General features: G+C 40.1%; 4 protein-coding genes across 7 annotated transcripts; 3 read left to right on the forward strand and 1 right to left on the reverse strand.

Annotated features, from left to right (window-relative positions):
• The first annotated feature begins 777 nt into the window (after nucleotides 1–777).
• On the forward strand, nucleotides 778–3,332 carry LOC125608031 (putative clathrin assembly protein At2g25430). Its single transcript, XM_048777745.1, has 2 exons — nucleotides 778–1,023; nucleotides 1,136–3,332. Exon 2 carries the CDS (start codon nucleotides 1,159–1,161, stop codon nucleotides 3,106–3,108), a length of 1,950 nt encoding a protein of 649 aa, XP_048633702.1. The 5' UTR covers nucleotides 778–1,023; nucleotides 1,136–1,158; the 3' UTR covers nucleotides 3,109–3,332.
• Nucleotides 3,333–4,408: 1,076 nt separating this feature from the next.
• Nucleotides 4,409–10,887, forward strand: LOC106394094 (receptor like protein 21). 4 transcript variants are annotated; one of them, XM_048777750.1, is made up of 7 exons: nucleotides 4,409–7,067; nucleotides 7,384–7,539; nucleotides 7,628–7,696; nucleotides 8,187–8,261; nucleotides 8,413–8,487; nucleotides 8,617–10,142; nucleotides 10,219–10,284. In XM_048777750.1, exons 1-7 carry the CDS (start codon nucleotides 6,680–6,682, stop codon nucleotides 10,282–10,284), a joined length of 2,355 nt encoding a protein of 784 aa, XP_048633707.1. In that variant the 5' UTR covers nucleotides 4,409–6,679. The 4 variants fall into 4 exon arrangements, with proteins under 4 accessions (XP_048633707.1, XP_048633703.1, XP_048633705.1 ...); XM_048777749.1 differs by lacking the exon at nucleotides 8,187–8,261 and adding exons at nucleotides 7,832–7,906; nucleotides 8,018–8,086 and having other exon boundaries at nucleotides 4,413–7,067; nucleotides 8,617–10,887; XM_048777746.1 differs by lacking the exon at nucleotides 7,628–7,696 and adding an exon at nucleotides 8,018–8,086 and having other exon boundaries at nucleotides 4,412–7,067; nucleotides 8,617–10,887.
• A 585-nt stretch (nucleotides 10,888–11,472) lies between these two features.
• Nucleotides 11,473–14,434, reverse strand: LOC106391136 (EIN3-binding F-box protein 1). The gene is made up of 2 exons (XM_013831706.3): nucleotides 14,117–14,434; nucleotides 11,473–13,926 (listed from the first exon to the last, which is right to left on the reverse strand). The coding sequence occupies exons 1-2, from the start codon at nucleotides 14,139–14,141 to the stop codon at nucleotides 12,080–12,082; spliced, it is 1,872 nt and encodes a 623-aa protein (XP_013687160.2). The 5' UTR covers nucleotides 14,142–14,434; the 3' UTR covers nucleotides 11,473–12,079.
• A 2,023-nt stretch (nucleotides 14,435–16,457) lies between these two features.
• On the forward strand, nucleotides 16,458–17,243 carry LOC125608204 (glutathione S-transferase T3-like). Its single transcript, XM_048778181.1, has one exon. It carries the CDS (start codon nucleotides 16,458–16,460, stop codon nucleotides 17,241–17,243), a length of 786 nt encoding a protein of 261 aa, XP_048634138.1.
• Nucleotides 17,244–17,336: the final 93 nt, after the last annotated feature.

Below are 17,336 nucleotides of genomic sequence, written 5' to 3' on the forward strand. Positions count from 1 at the left end.
GGTTCGGTTCGGATCTTTGCGGGTTCGGTTCAGATATTTGCGGGTTTGGTTTGGGTTTGGATAGCCCGTTTAAATTATTTTAAAAAAACTAAAATTCAAATATGCTTAAAAATTTTCAAAATTTTTAAATTAAAAATAATATAGAACATATAAATTTGAATAATATATGCCAAAATACTTAAATTGTAACTAAAAATTGAGTTGGCTTGAATATTTTGATGTAAAATTGTTTAGTTGTTTTAAACATTTACTTTTGACTATTTGTATATATTTTAAGTATTTTGGACAACTTTAAAATATCTTATATATTTTGTATATATTTTTAGATATTGAGTTTAAAATAACTAATATATTTAAGTATAATTCTGATTCGGATATCCGAAATATTTTGGTTCGGATCGAATTTGGTTCCGATTATCTAGATACCAAAATTTTGAACTCGTTCAATTAATATCGATTCGGATTTGGTACTACTCTTCTGATCCGATTCGGTTAGGTTCTTCGGGTTTTCGGATTTGTTGTCCTACCCGAGTGGAGATATTTAACCAATGACCAATGTTGATGTTCTTAGAGTTTGAGATTTATATTTTTAAAAAAAAAAAGTTTGAACGTCAGTTATTCACTGACAGTGAACTATGTAAAAAGTTAGGTAAATAACACATTTACCTTCCGACAAGCACACAGCTGCCGACAATGCCGGTAAAAAAAGTTTCGCATCTCTCTCCAAATCAACGGCTGAAAAATAGCCACGTCATCCCGAACTCGAACTCTTGTCTTAAATCCACCTCTTTCTCTCTCTTTAGCCCACCACCACCTTTCCCTACTCCTTTCTCCGAATCTCTCCACAACAGCCTTCGAGCCTTCGAGATCTTCTTCTTCGTCCTCCTCCTTCACAGATCTAAAGATCTCAATAACCGAAGAAACGAATCTCCAAACAATCCGACACCGTTTTCATCTCAGACGTCGTCGACGAATCTTCCTCCCTAGATCTAGCGAAGAAAACCTCTCCTAAATCTCCAAACGGTAATCTCTATTAATAGCTTTCGAAATCAAAAACCAATTTCATTATTTTCAAATGTTTTTTTCCCGTTAGATTCAAATAGTATTCGAACTCTTTTGTTATTTTTCCTCTCAGAAAATTCAAACCCGGTTTAGGAGATGGCGCCGAGCATCCGAAAAGCGATCGGAGCGGTTAAGGATCAAACGAGCATCGGGATCGCGAAAGTGGCGAGCAACACGGCTCCAGATCTGGAAGTAGCCATCGTGAAAGCCACGAGCCACGACGACGACCCCGCGAGCGAGAAGTACATCCGCGAGATCCTCAACCTCACCTCCCTCTCCCGCGGCTACATCCTCGCCTGCGTCACCTCCGTCTCGCGTCGCCTCGGGAAGACGCGTGACTGGGTGGTCGCCCTCAAGGCCCTGATGCTCGTCCACCGCCTCCTCAACGAAGGAGACCCTCTCTTCCAAGAGGAGATCCTCCACTCGACGAGACGGGGGACGAGGATGCTCAACATGTCTGATTTTCGCGACGAGGCGCACTCGAGCTCGTGGGATCATTCAGCTTTCGTTAGGACTTATGCATTTTATCTTGATCAGAGGCTCGAGTTAGCTTTGTTTGAGAGGAAGAGTGGTGGTGGTGGTGGTGGGGGTGGGGGGAGTAGTAGCTATCATAGCAATGGTGATGACCGTTACAGTAGAGGAAGAGATGATTTTCGATCTCCCCCTCCCAGATCTTATGATTATGACAACGGTAGTGGTGGTGCTTACGGTGGTGGTTATGGTGGTGTGCCTAAGAGATCTCGTTCTTACGGAGATATGAACGAGATTGGAGGAGGGAGAGATGAGAAGAAAGCTGTGACGCCTCTTCCGGAGATGACTCCGGAGAGGATTTTCGGGAAAATGGGGCATTTACAGAGACTGCTTGACCGGTTCTTGACTTTAAGACCAACCGGTTTAGCTAAGAACAGTAGGATGATACTTATCGCGTTGTATCCCGTTGTGAGGGAGAGTTTTAAGCTCTACGCTGATATCTGCGAGGTGTTAGCTGTTTTGCTAGATAAGTTTTTCGATATGGAGTATACCGATTGCGTCAAGGCCTTTGACGCTTACGCGAGCGCGGCGAAACAGATTGATGAGCTTATCGCGTTTTATAATTGGTGTAAGGAGACCGGCGTGGCGAGATCGTCTGAGTACCCGGAGGTTCAGAGGATTACTAGTAAGTTGTTGGAGACGTTGGAGGAGTTTGTTAGAGATAGGGCGAAGAGAGGGAAGAGTCCTGAGAGGAAAGAGATCGAAGCTCCTCCTCCTCCTCCTCCGCCGGTAGCGGAAGAAGAGGAGCCTGATATGAACGAGATCAAAGCGCTTCCTCCTCCGGAGAGCTACACTCCTCCTCCTCAGCCTGAGCCTGAGCCGGAGAAACCGCAGTACACGGAGGATTTGGTTAACTTGAGGGAAGATGGAGTCACTGGTGACGACCAAGGGAACAAGTTTGCTCTCGCGCTATTCGCCGGTCCGCCGGGGAGTAACGGGAAATGGGAAGCTTTCCCGTCGGATGGAGTGACCTCCGCGTGGCAGAACCCTGCTGCGGAGCCAGGGAAGGCGGATTGGGAGCTGGCATTGGTTGAAACAGCTAGCAATTTAGAGAAACAGACAGCCGCGTTAGGCGGCGGGTTTGACTCGTTGCTGCTCAACGGCATGTACGATCAAGGAGCGGTTAGGCAGCATGTGAGCACCTCGCAGTTAACAGGTGGCAGCGCGAGCAGCGTAGCATTACCTTTACCGGGTAAAGCCAACACTCAGATACTGGCCTTACCTGCACCAGATGGAACCGTTGAGAAAGTGAACCAAGACCCGTTCGCAGCTTCGCTAACCATCCCACCGCCTTCGTACGTGCAAATGGCTGAGATGGAGAAGAAGCAGTATCTGCTGAGCCAAGAGCAGCAGCTGTGGCAGCAATACCAGCGTGAAGGAATGAGAGGCCAAGCTAGTTTGGCGAAGATGAACAACACTGGTTCAGTTCCAGGTGGAATGCCTTACGGAATGCCACCTGTCAACGGGATGGGACCACCACCACCGACGGGGTATTACTACAACAATCCTTACTGATTTCATTCTATTTGTTATTTGCTCCACCAAGTCTTATTATGTATGTGTAGATGACTCGTTTGTTTTTTTCTTCATTTGTTCACCTTCGTTCTCGTGTGTTTTTGAAATGTTTCTTGCGTCTCTTGATCGAGTTTGGATTTATAGTTTATGTACACTTTATTGAGGATCTTAATTCCATTTTGTATAACACATTTTGATATATCTCTAATGTTTTTCACTGTAAACTTATTGAGAACAACTTTTGTTGGATTTAAGAGTGTTATTGTTTGACTTGCAAAAAACGCTATAGGACTTTGTTATGTTGTGCTACTCCTATGAGGTTTGAAGTCATTGGTTCAATTTTTTTTTGGTAATTATTAGGTGATATAGATTTGTCGCTTTCTTATCTTTTACAAGGCATAAATTATTCTTTTCTATAGTTGAGATTGGAAAATGACAGCGCGAGATGTGTATATATGGAAGTCTGTTACACCAAGAAGTGGGTGACCCAATGGGTTATTATTTATATATATTGACAGCTAGGATGGGACCCCCGTTACCAAATGTGTGTATAAATGATCAGTTCTTTTAAATTATGGAGAATGAATAATAATAAGGGAGAATTTGTTGAATATTCATAAGAGGCAAAAGAATGGAGAATATAACCATTATACAGTAACTCAAGATGGTTGAGATAATTTGCGCAAAACATGACTAAAATCTCCTTCCAGACGCGTGCGTTTGATGTTGAAATGCAGAAGATAAAATTATCATACTGTACTACACACTATTTAGTATAGTCACACGAATAATTTCACTCTAACTATAATATATTTCATTTAGAATAGCATGGCAATTGATGTTAGTTAACATAATGAAACACAACCAAATAAACCCTAAACCTGCTATCTAAACCATAATTCTAAACACTAAACCCTAAACCCAAACTCTAAACTCTAAACCCAAACGGTAGACTCTTAAATCCAAACCGTATACCCTAAACCCAAACTCTAAATCCAAAATCTTAACCCAAACCGTAAACCATAGCAGAGCTACCTAAATCCTAAACCAAAACTCTAAACCATAAACCCAAACCCTAAACACAAATTCTTAACCCAAACCATAGACCCATACGGAGCTACCTAAACCCTAACCCCCACTAAACCCTAAACCCAAACCGTAAACCCTTAACCCAAACCTTAAACCCAAATTGTAAAACCAAACCATCGCCCATAACAGAGCTACCTAAACCCTAACCTTGAAGGTCTAAACCCTAAACTCAAACCCTAAACCCTAAACCCCCTAAACCCAAACTCTAAACCCTAAACCCAAAACGTAAACCCTTAACCCAAACCGTAAACCCTTAACCCAAACCCTAAACCCAAATTGTAAAACCAAACCATCGCCCATAACGGAGCTACCTAAACCCTAACCTTGAAGGTCTAAAATATACTATATTTCATTTAGAATAGTATGGCAATTGATGATAGTTACTATATTGATGAATGGGAAAAGGAGGAAAATGGAGAGGGGAGGAGGAGGAAAGAGGAAAGATAGAAGTATGGAGGAAAGGAAAGAGGAATAGAGAGAGAGACCGGGGAAGGGAGGGGAGCAGAGAAAGAGTAGGAGGAAGTGTAAGAGTGAAAGCGACATCGGAGGAAACTATACTATTTTGATGAATAGATTAGTATACTATAATGTAATTTTAATTCAAATATTGCATGAAAGCAATATAAACTGTCAATACAAACATGTATGTGAATCTCCATTAACTTTGAACATTCATTCAACACTAACGAAGGAAAGGAGAAGAAGGAGAAAATACTAAGAAATCATTTCTATTCTATGTGTATCAAATAGAATAGTACAACGCAGTGTGTACTGTTTATCTTCTCCAATAGTTCTGCGCATTCTCTATTTCTTAATCTACATGTATCAAAAGTAACAAAATTCTAAAGGCAATTAAATATATAGAGAAAAATAATTTGATGATCAGTTGTTGTGTCTGGTGATTATACAGCGTGCTAAATCAGGATCTTATGCTCTTCAATCTAACCAGATTACTTTGATTCGTTTATTTTGATTGTAAAGTTCGTCGGGAAATTTAACGGCTTCGTGACTTTTGTGTGATGAAAAGGAACAAAAAATAAAAAGAAAAAACGCGTGTGTTAGTTGGTAAAAAGTGAGGGTAATTTTGTATATATTGTAGAAAATATATGGTATATCATAGCATATGCCTTATAATAGTTATGTACTTAGTTTTTTTTGTGCTATGGTCACGTCTCCTAATTTCCCTAATAATAAAGCTAAAGATAAGCTGGAGTCTCTTCATGTCCAACTCATGTAAGGGTGGGTGAGCCAGGTGGCATTTCTGGCACACCGTCCATGACATCCGTGTGATACTTATATAATAATGGTTGACTAATTTTGCGAATGATCGGGATCTTCTGTACTTATAGATGGTGTGGTCAGTTAGGGTTATTGGCTGGACTGGATCCAAGCCAAACAAGGAAAATATGCTTTAAATGGTTTCAGAGTGTTCTGGTAGAGGCTTTTTAGTTTAAAAAAAAATAGAAGTCCAAAATATGATAGTGTTAGATAAAATTTTAGATCGGTTTAACTAATATTTTAGTTAATTTTCAATTTACCTAAAATCATATAAAATCTATTAAAAAGCAAATCATTTCAATAACTAGTGAATATACTAAGTATTTCTAACTTTTGATGTTAGGTTAGAGATCATTTGGTCACAACTTTTTCAAAATTTATAATAAGATAAAAATCATTGTATTTTTTTTGAAACACAAACTTCCATTAATAGGTGAGGGGGTCTCCCTCATTTACTACAAGACTTTGCTTAGCAAGTTCATCTGCAACCATATTTTGCAGTCTTGAAATCCAAACAAAAGAGATAAATTCAAACTCAGCTGCTAGAGCTAAGATATCGAAGACAAATCCAAACAAAAATCCTTGTATTTATCTCTAGATTTTTCATGCAAAAGGTTTGGAGAAAACGGAAATGCAGGCATAATGGAGATTGCACCTTATTTCGCATAATCATCCATTTCATCGATAAGAATGTTCGCAACTGATTATCATTTTGTACATCCGGAAACCACAGATATGAAGATGGACTCAAAGTCTGGTTCGATATCCTTAAACTACTCTGTATTGCTCATGTATTAAGTTAAAGCTTACAAAAGTCTCAAAGTGATTCCGTTTTAATATTGGGATGAATAAATTCAACGTTCTTAATAAAGAACCCTGAAAAATTGAAATCGATAAGAACAAACCGTAGATATATTGCATCTCAGACTTGACTTGACTTCGCTTGCTTCTTGGAATACGGATATGGGGTCTTAGGCCACACGTATATAATACAATTATGGGTAATTTGGACAAGAAAATTCAAAGTAACCGATAGCTACACGCCTAAAGTTTTTTCATTTATAAAGACTTCAACCTTTTGAATAGTATGCGTTCTTATCGTGTTGAATTCTTATAACCGTGTGAGAATTTTCATTAAACTCCCATTTCCCAAATTGCTTGCAAGTTTATCTCCTTTGCTTTTTTTATATATATTTTATTTGCAATGGATCGAAAGCTTTTCTTGGGCCAATTCTTGATATGGGTGGTATTACTGTTGGGGCAGCTACATGGAAGCATAAGTTGCATTGAGAAAGAGAGAAAAGCTTTGTTGGAGCTCAAGAAACACCTTATCTCACTGAGTGTAGAATGGGGATACGATACTGTTCAACCTACTTGGACTAATGATACAAAAAGTGATTGCTGCCTGTGGGAGGGCCTTGAGTGCAATCGTACAAGCGGCCGGGTTATCGGGATATCCATTGGTGACATGATGTTTGAAAACTTCAGTTCTCCCCTAAATATTTCTTTGCTACAACCTTTTGAAGATATTCGAAGACTGAGCCTATCCGTCGAACAGAACGGATTTGATGGCTTCTTTGATGATGTTGAAGGTATTCTTAAGGTTTTTCACAGCGTTAGATTACCCTTTTTTGATGTCTAGGCCATGTAGAACAACATTACAATCAATTAAGTATTCTGTTAGAGTGAAGAATACTATGAAGTAAGAAATCTAAAAGCTCTATATTGCTTGGATGATTCTAACAACCAATACTTCATCCATGTGTTTATTGGAGCTTAAAAGGAATAGTATCTAATACATATCATATTCATCCTAAGTCCATATAGTTCTATTTTCTTTTGCGTAAAAGTATAAATGTACTTACTGAAGTGATTAGGATATCTTGTTAATGGGCGTTTTGTTTCCAGGTTATAAAAGCTTAAGGAGATTAAGAAACCTTGAGATTTTGGATCTCTCTTCAAACAGATTTAACGACAGCATATTTCCCTTTCTTAATGGTGCATCATCACTTAAAACTATTTTTCTTCACAATAACTTGATTGAAGGCCCTTTTCCTGCTGAAGGTGTGTTTTTTCTAATTTAGTAACCGCTACAATTGCTATCACTCATTTTGTTCTTATTATTCTTACATTCTCTTGGACTCTCTTTTAGAACAAAAAAACTTGACAAACTTGGAACTGTTGGATCTGAGTCTAAACATGTTAAAGGGCTCCTTGTCAGGTACCATCTACGTCTACTATATACCAATGTCTTTTGTCTTTAAGTGTCTAACTTGTAACAGATTTAACTCGGCAGATATCCTATATTCATATTAACTAAATGTGCATTGATTTGTGTCTCTTTGATTTGCAACAGATTTTACTCACCTCAAAAAACTGAAAACTCTAAATCTAAGTTCCAATTACTTGTCTAGCTCAATGGAATTACAAGGCAAGATTCTTCCATTTTTCTTCTTTTGTTTTGTTTTGGATGAAATCCTCATTTATATTCAACAATGGTAATTTTTCAAGGTGAAATGTCTTGGTCTTTATTTTGTTTCAGAACTAAAAGATTGGACAAACTTGGAACTGCTGGATCTGAGTCGAAATTTTCTAAACGGCTCCATGCTAGGTAGGATCTAAATGCTCCATAATTTTTGAATTGTTTATGCCATCTCATAAATAAATCTTACTCATATTAATTCTTAGTGTCTTGTTTTTCTGTGTCGCAGAATTTTCTTACCTCAAAAAGCTGAAAGCTCTAAATCTAAGTTCCAATGATTTTTCTAGTTCTATGGAACTGCGAGGCAAGTTTTTTCTTTGGTTTATTTTATTACGAATGGAAATGAATATATAGCTTCTTTAAATTCAGACAATGATCATTTTCAAGGTAAAAGACTAAAAGGTAAAAGACTAAAAGCTTCTTTAAACTCCTTTGGCCTCTTCCTTATTATTCAGAACTAAAAGACTTGATCAACTTGGAACTGCTAAGCCTTGCTCAAAACAGTTTCAGCGGACCTATACCAGTAGAAGGTAACCTATGTTTGCTTTTCCTTTTAAGATTATATGTATGAGAAGTGTCTCCTGAATTCTTGAGTATAACAATACAACTCTTCTTATTGTTCTCATTATCTTCTTGTTTTTAAAACCCTCTTATTACAGTATTTTGTGAAATGAAGAGTCTGCGGGAGCTCAATCTTAGAGAAAATCAGTTTGTAGGCCAGCTTCCTCTTTGTTTAGGTAGTTTGAAGAAGCTACGAGTTCTCGACCTATCATCCAACCAATTTAGCGAAAATATACCATCAAGTTTCATTAGCCTTGAGTCCCTCGAATATATTTCACTATCAGATAACAACTTCAGTGGCATATTCTCGCTCAACCCACTCACCAACCTCACAAATCTCAAGGTTTTAAAACTTTCAACAACGTCGTCTGATATGCTACAAGTAGTAGAGTCAGAGAGTACTTGGCAGTCAAAACTTCAACTCAGTGTTGCTGTACTACGATCTTGCAGCTTGAAAAAAATCCCTTCCTTTTTTCTGTACCAGAAAAACTTGCGTCTACTTGATCTATCCAGCAACAAATTATCCGGAAACGTTCCTACTTGGCTGCTAGAGAATAATACACAACTTGAAGTCTTACTCTTGCAGAATAATTCGTTCACTATCTTCCAGATACCTACTACTACAATAGTGCATCATAATTTGCAATTATTGGATTTTTCAAAGAATGATATTGGTGGGCTGTTCCCTGATAACATTGGCCGTCTGCTTCCGCATCTTGTACACATGAACGGCTCAAATAATGGATTTCAAGGGAATTTTCCATCGTCAATGGGTGAGATGAAGAACATTTCGTTTCTCGACCTATCTTATAATAACTTCTCTGGGAAGTTACCTAGAAGCTTTTTCACCGGCTGTTTTTCACTGAAATACCTGAAGCTCTCTCACAACAAATTTACTGACCATGTCCCTCCTAGAGTAACAAACTTTACTTCATTGGATGTGTTGAGATTGGATAACAACTTATTCACAGGGGAGATAGGAGTTGGTTTGCTTAGCTCCAACGCTACATTGTCGATTCTCGACATGTCCAACAATCTTCTCACAGGTGCAATTCCTAGTTGGATATCTAACCTATCTAATTTGGAATTTCTATTGTTATCAGATAATAACATCCAAGGCGCAGTACCACCGTCTTTGGGGAACATGTCCTCAGTTTCATTTTTGGACCTCTCTGGAAACTTATTATCTGGAGCCATACCTTCATACGTTGGTCACTACGTGAGATATCTCTTCTTACGAGACAACAACTTCACAGGAACAATTCCAGACACATTGTTGGCACGTCGTGTCCGAATACTTGATCTGCGGAACAATAAGCTCTCCGGGACTATCCCGGAGTTTGTCAGTACGGACTTGGAGGATCCCCCAGAGCTAAGTATTCTTTTGTTGAGGGGAAACAGTTTAATAGGATCGATTCCAAGGCAGCTGTGTGATCTGAGAACTATTAGAATTTTAGATCTTTCACATAACAAGCTCAATGGTTACATACCTTCATGCCTTTACAACTTATCATTTGATCTCGGAGTGGCAGAAGAGGATACAAATATCTACATTGGGGAAGATTACAACCCCACGAGCTTTCAGTTGGAATATTACAAATCTACATTTGTTGCGGAGAAGCTTGTAGTAAAGTACACTACCTATCATGAAATTGCAATAAATTTTGCAACAAAAGAAAGGTATGATTCTTATACTGGAGGAACTGAGTTCAGTGAAGGTATACTTGGTTATATGTATGGAATGGATCTGTCAAGCAATGAGTTAAGTGGTGTTATCCCACAAGAGCTTGGAAACCTCTCGAGAGTTCGAGCACTTAATCTATCTCACAATTTCTTGTCGGGTTCTATACCATCCAGCTTCTACAATCTGAAGGATATTGAGAGCCTTGATCTTTCTTACAACGAGTTACATGGAAGCATTCCTCAACAGCTAACCAGCCTTATTTCTCTTGCCGTGTTTGATGTGTCTTACAACAATTTGTCAGGAATGGTTCCCCAAGGAAGGCAATTCAATACCTTTGACAAGAGCAGCTACGTAGGCAATCCTCTTCTTTGTGGACTACCAACCAATATAAGTTGTGATCAGGCTAACGAGAGGTCAGAGGAAGAAGATAATGGTGGAGGGGAAGAAGAGGACGAGGAAGCTGTTGTTGACATGTTGGTCTTCTATTATAGCACTGGCTCAACTTATTTGACAGCGTTGATATGCATTCTTCTACTTATGTGTTTTGATTGTCCTTGGCGTCGATCATTGCTACGCCTTATTGATGCTTTCATTGCTTCAGTAAGAACTATGTTTCCTTGAAATCATTTGAGCCAAATGTGGAATCTTTTTGCAAAATGTTTTCGAGTGTTTCAGACTCAAGCATTAATTCCTAGTTAAACTTCTTGAAGAATATAAAAATTTAAAAGTTCCTTCTCTTTTGTTGAAATATATGCAATCATTTTAAGGACTACTATCCCTCTGTCTAATTTTATTCGTTTACATGTGCTTTGGATTTACTGTTTTAAAAAAATCCATGTTATTCAATCTCTTTTACTCTCACTTACGATAAAGATTGTGTGGAAGAAGACGCTCAGCTTCCAATGATTCCTTGTCTCCACTTTGAGGGTTCATAATTTGGGAACTTGGCCCCATCTTAATTAATGATTAAGATTAGTCAACAAATAACAATAATAGCGACAACGAAGACTCTTAATAATGACTCGCTTTCTTACTTTATTATAATCCCACTCAAATCATATCGTATCCACACAAATATAATCGTTGGCCAGATTCTTCTCATCAACCACATTCATTGAACTAGACCACATTTCGTTTTTGAATGGGACACACACAAACGTAAATCAAAGTCAAAAAGTCATGTTTTCACATACAATCTGATTCTCTGTCCCATATACAGTCTTAAAGGTGTAATAATTTCTCAGATCTCGAAAGGATACCAAAAATAAAATACAACGAAAAGAGAATTTTATTCAATACTTCATTAAACCATCCCAAAGAGCATATACATAACTTAGTACAGTGTTCATACAGATCGTAATACAGTTGCCAGGGAAAAAAAACGAGGGCTCTGGAAAAAAAAAACAACAAGAAAAAACTCTTTTAAAGAGTTTGTTGCAACAAAAGCCAGAGCAAACCTCTAAGAAAGAACCCATGGCAACCTGAACAAAATCTTGAACACGTGTACACATCACACAGACCCTTTCGAGGAAAACCAAACATGAACAAGACAAGCGACGCAAAGAAAACGAAACATACAAAACAGGAGATGATAAACCCTAAAATCTCGGTAATACCCGGTAAGTATATTCTCAAGCAACCACACGACATTCCGGTTTCATGGCAAGCTAGAGTTCCCCCTGATTAAAAGGGGAACCCCTGCAAAAACAACATTGACTGGAAAAAGAAACCGGAAGCCGAGCTACTTGGAAAAAAGGGTAATACCGAGCTTAGCGAGAGAGACACACGCCTGAAAAAGAGCTGACACTTAACTTGGAACAGTAGTACTAAGATACCTTCATTATAGGTGGATAGAGTTGTAACGTGGAATTGGTGGATCAGGAGAGGATGTCGCATTTGTAAAGCCTCTCGACTAAGAAGTCGACAGTGGAACAGGACACTGATCGACACTGTTGGAGATTTAACCCCAATAAAGTCGAACCCAACTTAACGATGGATGGTAAGCTCTTGTCAGTGACCATAGCGCAACCTGCCATGGATAGGATCTGAAGTTTGAGTTTTTCAGAGGAAGCCAATGCTTGAATCCCAAAATCAGAGACCGAGCATTTCGAAAGATCCAAATCACTTAGAATCTGGCAGTTTGCTGCAATAGAGACTAGACTGGCGTCAGAGATCTTGCTACATCCATCCATGTTCAAGACTTCGAGAGTCAAACCGTTGCGAGCAGAGATGGCAGAGACGACTCTGTCTGTCAAACCGGAACAGCCACTGAAGTTCACCTTCACAAGAGAGTTCTGAAGTAGATGTAAGAAGCCAGACTCTGTTATCCCCTTGAGCCCACACAGCTCAATATCTTCGAGCTGAGGGCATAGCTTCCCAAGTGCGGCAAGGTTTGCATCTCCAAAGCCAGGGCAGTTGCGAACAGACAGAGAGCGTAGACCACTGCAGTGAGACGAAGCAGGTAATCCCGTGGCGAGATCTCTAATCCCCAAACAGTTCACCATTGAGAAAGCCTTCAGCTTTGCACCACAGTTCAAAAGAGAACCAAAAAACCCAAACTGGGTGACCCTGTGGCACTCTTCAAGCTGAATACTCTCCAATGACAAAGAACCCTTCGCAAAAGAGACCAAACCGTTGTCGGACAACAACGGGGATTTACTGATCAACGCCTTTTTCATGTTCGGGCATCCCTTCCCAACAGATTCAAGCCCTGTGTCAGTCACTCCCTGGCAGGCTGTGATGGTTAAAGAGTTCAACTTTTGCAGCCCAATACCATTTCCCATGACCCAGAATCCCTTCTCGGTCACGTGCGACAAACCAGCGAGCACAAGTTCAGTGACCGACAAGCCGTAATGACCAACAACCGCAAGAGACACATCAGTGACATTCAACATCTGAAGCTTAAGCTTCGTCAGGGAACACGTGGTGTTAGACAGTAACGCGGCGACTCCTTGATCCCTGACGAGAGGACAGTTCTTGATAGACACCGACTTAAGCTTGGAGCAAGACCGTGCAACAGCTTGCAGGCCTTCATCTCCGATCCTCAAACAAGCCTCCAAACTAAGCTCGCTCAAGTTAGGACAGCTCTTGGCGATCGCCACCAAACCCTTATCCGTGATTGCAGGGCAACGGCTCAGGTCAAGCTTCTCAAGCTGAGGGCAACCCTCTGCGATCTCCAAGAGACCAACATCAGTAACAGCAGAAAGGTTACACAGGGAAAGAGAGCCGAGAGAAGGGCAGCTCCGACCAATCGACCTAAGACCAAGATCCGAAACCTTATCGCTTCCGCGAACAGAAAGTTTCCCGAGTCCACCACGGCCAGCAGTTCCAACAGCGACAGCAGCTAGTCTAACATCAGTCGCCTTCTTCCCATCTAAGCTCCTAGATAAGCATCCTTCACAGTCATCTTCGGTTTTGTTGTCAACAACAACATCAAGCTCGCTTTGTCGGATGCTGGTTACAAGAGTAAGCCAGTGTTTGGAGACGAAAGCGCAAGCGGTCCTCTCTTGTGGGCCAGGTAAACGCCTGAAGATCTCGAAGAGGCACTCATCAGGAAGGAGGTCGATAGAGACTGGCTTCTCCTCCTCCTCAAAAGCACTGAAGAGTGAAGGCGCAGCAGCCACGACGCGAGACCTCTTGCAAGGAGGGTAATAGCAATCAACGAGGGACAGGAAAATGTTAGCTTCCTTTGGATTTGAGCCACGTCGGTAAAACTCACTTTCACCTGAAAAAAAAATTAAAAAAAAAAAAAAAATCTGATTCAACTCAAAATCTAGATCTATTAATCGCAGATCTATAAAATTATTCCAGCTCATCATACACGATCGATCGTATTCAGATCTATAAAAACTCCAGCTAAAAACACATTCAAACGCCTAAAATCTAATCGAATCCCTTAGATCTAAGAGACTCACCAGCAAAGCTATAGATCTGAGACATGATTCGAGCTCCAACTTCCCAGGAAAAAGAACGAAAGCGCTTATTGATTCAACAAGCGAAAACCCGTGGGAGAGAGCAAAAACGATAGATCCGAAGACGGTGAAGAAGAGAAGGAACGAATCAGCTTTGATTGTGTTGAAGAAAGAGATGAACATGAAGAAAACCCTATCGTATAGGGCAAAAAGGAGCAAGGGAGAGAGAGAGAGAGAGAGAAGGAAGGAAAAAAAATAAAGGTGGAGAGGAGAGAGGATATGGGTCGCAACAATGAGGTGAAGATGTGGTTTTTTATACTTTGGATGAAATGTAAATGCAATGTATCTGTTCCTATAAGCTAAAGATCTTTATTATAAAAAAAAAAAAAAAAAAAAAAAAAAGATCTTTCTTTATTTATTTCTTTATTTATTTATTTTGTCTCTATATTTATTGCCACACAAAAAAGAAAGAACTGCAGAGGAAGCCCCCTCCAGAGCGCGTTAAGACCATGTACATCAAGAGATTATAAGAGGTTCATGGGCTGGGTTTCACAGGATTTTAATCCAAAAAGAAAATGTAAAATGGGTTAATTTAAGTGAACCGGGCCGCTTGAGTGATCCCGTGTGAAGCGAGTTCACAACACGTGTCGCCACGGTATTGGCTTGCCCTTTCTCAGATGTCGACGCGGAAAATGAAGGCGTCGCGTGTTTCTCCTCATTTCCGCTTCTCTTCCAAAAGCTAGGGTTTTCTAGGCGAGAGGCGATTTGTGCTGCGACCACGATCGAGAGGTCGTTTTTCCATCAAATCGACGAGGAAGAGTGTTCTTTTCGACTTCACCGTCCTTTGTAATCCTCTCTCTTCTCAGTCTTTTTATTTTTTAGGGTTGAAAAGCGTCGATACGAATTCGAATTGGGGGTTTCTCCTCCAATAGAGTCTGGAAGTGAAATCGATTAGGGGTTTGTTTGTTAGGGTTCTAAATCGAGTCTAAATCGAGTCTGAGAGATTTCTATTAGCTGTGCTCGATTAGAGGGTTTCTTTGTTTAATAGAGTCGGCCTGCCTAAAGTTGTGGTTTTTTTTAGGGTTTAATAGAGTCGATATGAATTTGAAAAGGGGGTTTCTTTGTTTAATAGAGTCGGCCTGCATAAAGTTGGGGTTTTTTTTACGGTTTAATAGAGTCGATATGAATTTGAAAAGGGGGTTTCTTTGTTAGGAATCGTTTGTTCTAATAGAGTGGAGATATCTGTTTGGGTTATAAGAATTTTGGCATTAGTTTGTTCTAATCAATTCGTTTTGTGGTGCAGATGGATCCCTCAGAAGAACGTAAACATTCAAAACAACAAAAGGAGTACTGTGACATGTTAGGCTTCGTGGAGGATTCACAGTACGGTATTCCAATACGGTGTGCTTGCGGTGGGAGAATCATTGACGAGGTCCGGGGGAAGGAAGACTACGACAGTCATCCTGGAAAGAGGTTCTTCACGTGCATAAACTATGAAGTTAGTATATTTTCCTTAATCTATGTCATTAAAATTTATGAAACTCGAACTGTCTCTAATATTTTGTTTTCTGTTGTCAACAAGGATAATGGGTTGCACTATAGTCATCCTTGGGTGGTTGGTGTCCAGGAGGAGATGGAAAGGCTGAGGAAGCGTCTGGAAGAGGCTGAGGAGGTTATCAAGGGGGTGCCGAGTCTCAATTACCAGATTGAGAGCCTGGAGGTAAATACCAGATTGAGCCTGGAGCTTGCTTTATTTCTGTTGCTTTAATATGTATGTCCTCTATTAATATTAATGAGTAACACTGTATTCTTGTTGTTTGCCTGTCCAGGAACAGGTTCGAAGCCTCACTGTCCAGGTCGGTACCCTAGAGAAGCTGTGCTTCGACTGAAATAGAGAGGTAAATGTTCTAACCCATCTCTAGCTGTGATGTAGACTGTAATGTGTTTGGCGGGAATTGATAACTAGAACTAGAAGAATTGATAACTAGAACTAGAAGTATTTAAAATTCGCGTTTTAAAATTCTCTAGAACTAGCCTTGATAACTAGAACTAGAAGTATAACTAGAACTAGAAGTATTTATTAGTAAGAGTAGCCTTGCTCAGAAAAGTAGAGTGGAATTAAATCTGTCTTTAAGTAGTTGATAGTATTAAGTTGTTGATTTGATGTGTATTTAGTTCTCTGTGTGGAGTAGTTGTTCTCTATTAGGTTTTATATTCAATGCTTGGCTGGTTGAATTTAATTTAGCTCTACTACCTGCGTGAAAACAACCTTAAATAGAGCAGTCCATAACCCCATTATCTTTAAAAATATACCTAAACCATAACTAAAACATAAACCAAAACCATGGAACCCTTTTCCACACAAACTTCCGGTTTCATTTCCCTACTAGCTTCGCAGAGCAGTCCATACCCTAACTGCGACCCTCCAGAAGCAGTAGCTAACTCTACTGGGTTAGTGAAACCGGCTTCCAAGAGGAAGTGGACAACTAAAGAGGACCTTGTGCTCATCAGTGGTTGGCTGAACACGAGCAAGGACCCTATTGTCAGTAATGAGCAGAAGATCACCTCCTTTTGGAGGAGAATAGAGGTGTACGTGAATTCTAGCCCTCTGCTCACTGGCAGCGCTCCAAGAGAGTGGGGTCAGTGTAAGCAGAGGTGGGGAAGGGTCAACGAGCAAGTCTGCAAGTTTGTAGGCAGCTACGACGCGGCTTTGAAGCACCAATCAAGTGGTCAAAATGATGATGATGTGATGAAGGCTGCCCATGAGATTTTCTTCAATGATTACCAAGCCAAATTCACCATGGAACACTGTTGGAGGGAACTGAGACATGATCAGAAGTGGAAGTCAGTTTTGAAGTCAAGAGATGGCGGGAAGGAGAAAACGAAGGAAGCTGAACAGGTAATGGCTGAGGACGAGGTTAGACCACCTGGTGTTAAGGCTGCTAAAGCAGCCAAACGCAAGAGGCACGGGAAAGAAGCTGCATTCGATCAAATAGAGACCATCCTGGCTGAGAGAAAAAAGATCTCCCAGCACAAAATCCTACAACTTCTACTAGCCAAGATTGAGACTGATCTAACCCCTAACGAAATAACCCTCAAACAGAAACTCATATCTGAACTACTTGATTGATTTGGTTAATATGTGTAGTAATTAACTTATGTTGTCACGTTATTGTTGTGCAGGTTGCTTTGTCAGGAGTTGCACGATCACGGGTTGGTGTCT

The sequence above is a fragment of the Brassica napus genome, chromosome A4 (genome assembly GCF_020379485.1).
Source record: "Brassica napus cultivar Da-Ae chromosome A4, Da-Ae, whole genome shotgun sequence".
Classification (NCBI taxonomy): Eukaryota; Viridiplantae; Streptophyta; class Magnoliopsida; order Brassicales; family Brassicaceae; genus Brassica; species Brassica napus.

What these genes read in the sequence shown, in the direction of transcription:
- LOC106394094 (XM_048777749.1), top strand. Translation starts at nt 6,680, where the DNA reads ATGGATCGAAAGCTTTTCTTGGGCCAATTCTTGATATGGGTGGTATTA. An exon ending in TCTAAACGGCTCCATGCTAG is followed by an intron (nt 8,087 to 8,412) that starts GTAGGATCTAAA and finishes CTTATTATTCAG; the next exon opens with AACTAAAAGACTTGATCAAC. An exon ending in CGGACCTATACCAGTAGAAG is followed by an intron (nt 8,488 to 8,616) that starts GTAACCTATGTT and finishes CTCTTATTACAG; the next exon opens with TATTTTGTGAAATGAAGAGT.
- LOC125608204 (XM_048778181.1), top strand. Translation starts at nt 16,458, where the DNA reads ATGGAACCCTTTTCCACACAAACTTCCGGTTTCATTTCCCTACTAGCT.
- LOC106391136 (XM_013831706.3), bottom strand. Translation starts at nt 14,141, where the DNA reads ATGTCTCAGATCTATAGCTTTGCTG. An exon ending in TCAGATCTATAGCTTTGCTG is followed by an intron (nt 13,927 to 14,116) that starts GTGAGTCTCTTA and finishes TTTTTTTTTCAG; the next exon opens with GTGAAAGTGAGTTTTACCGA.
- LOC125608031 (XM_048777745.1), top strand. Translation starts at nt 1,159, where the DNA reads ATGGCGCCGAGCATCCGAAAAGCGATCGGAGCGGTTAAGGATCAAACG.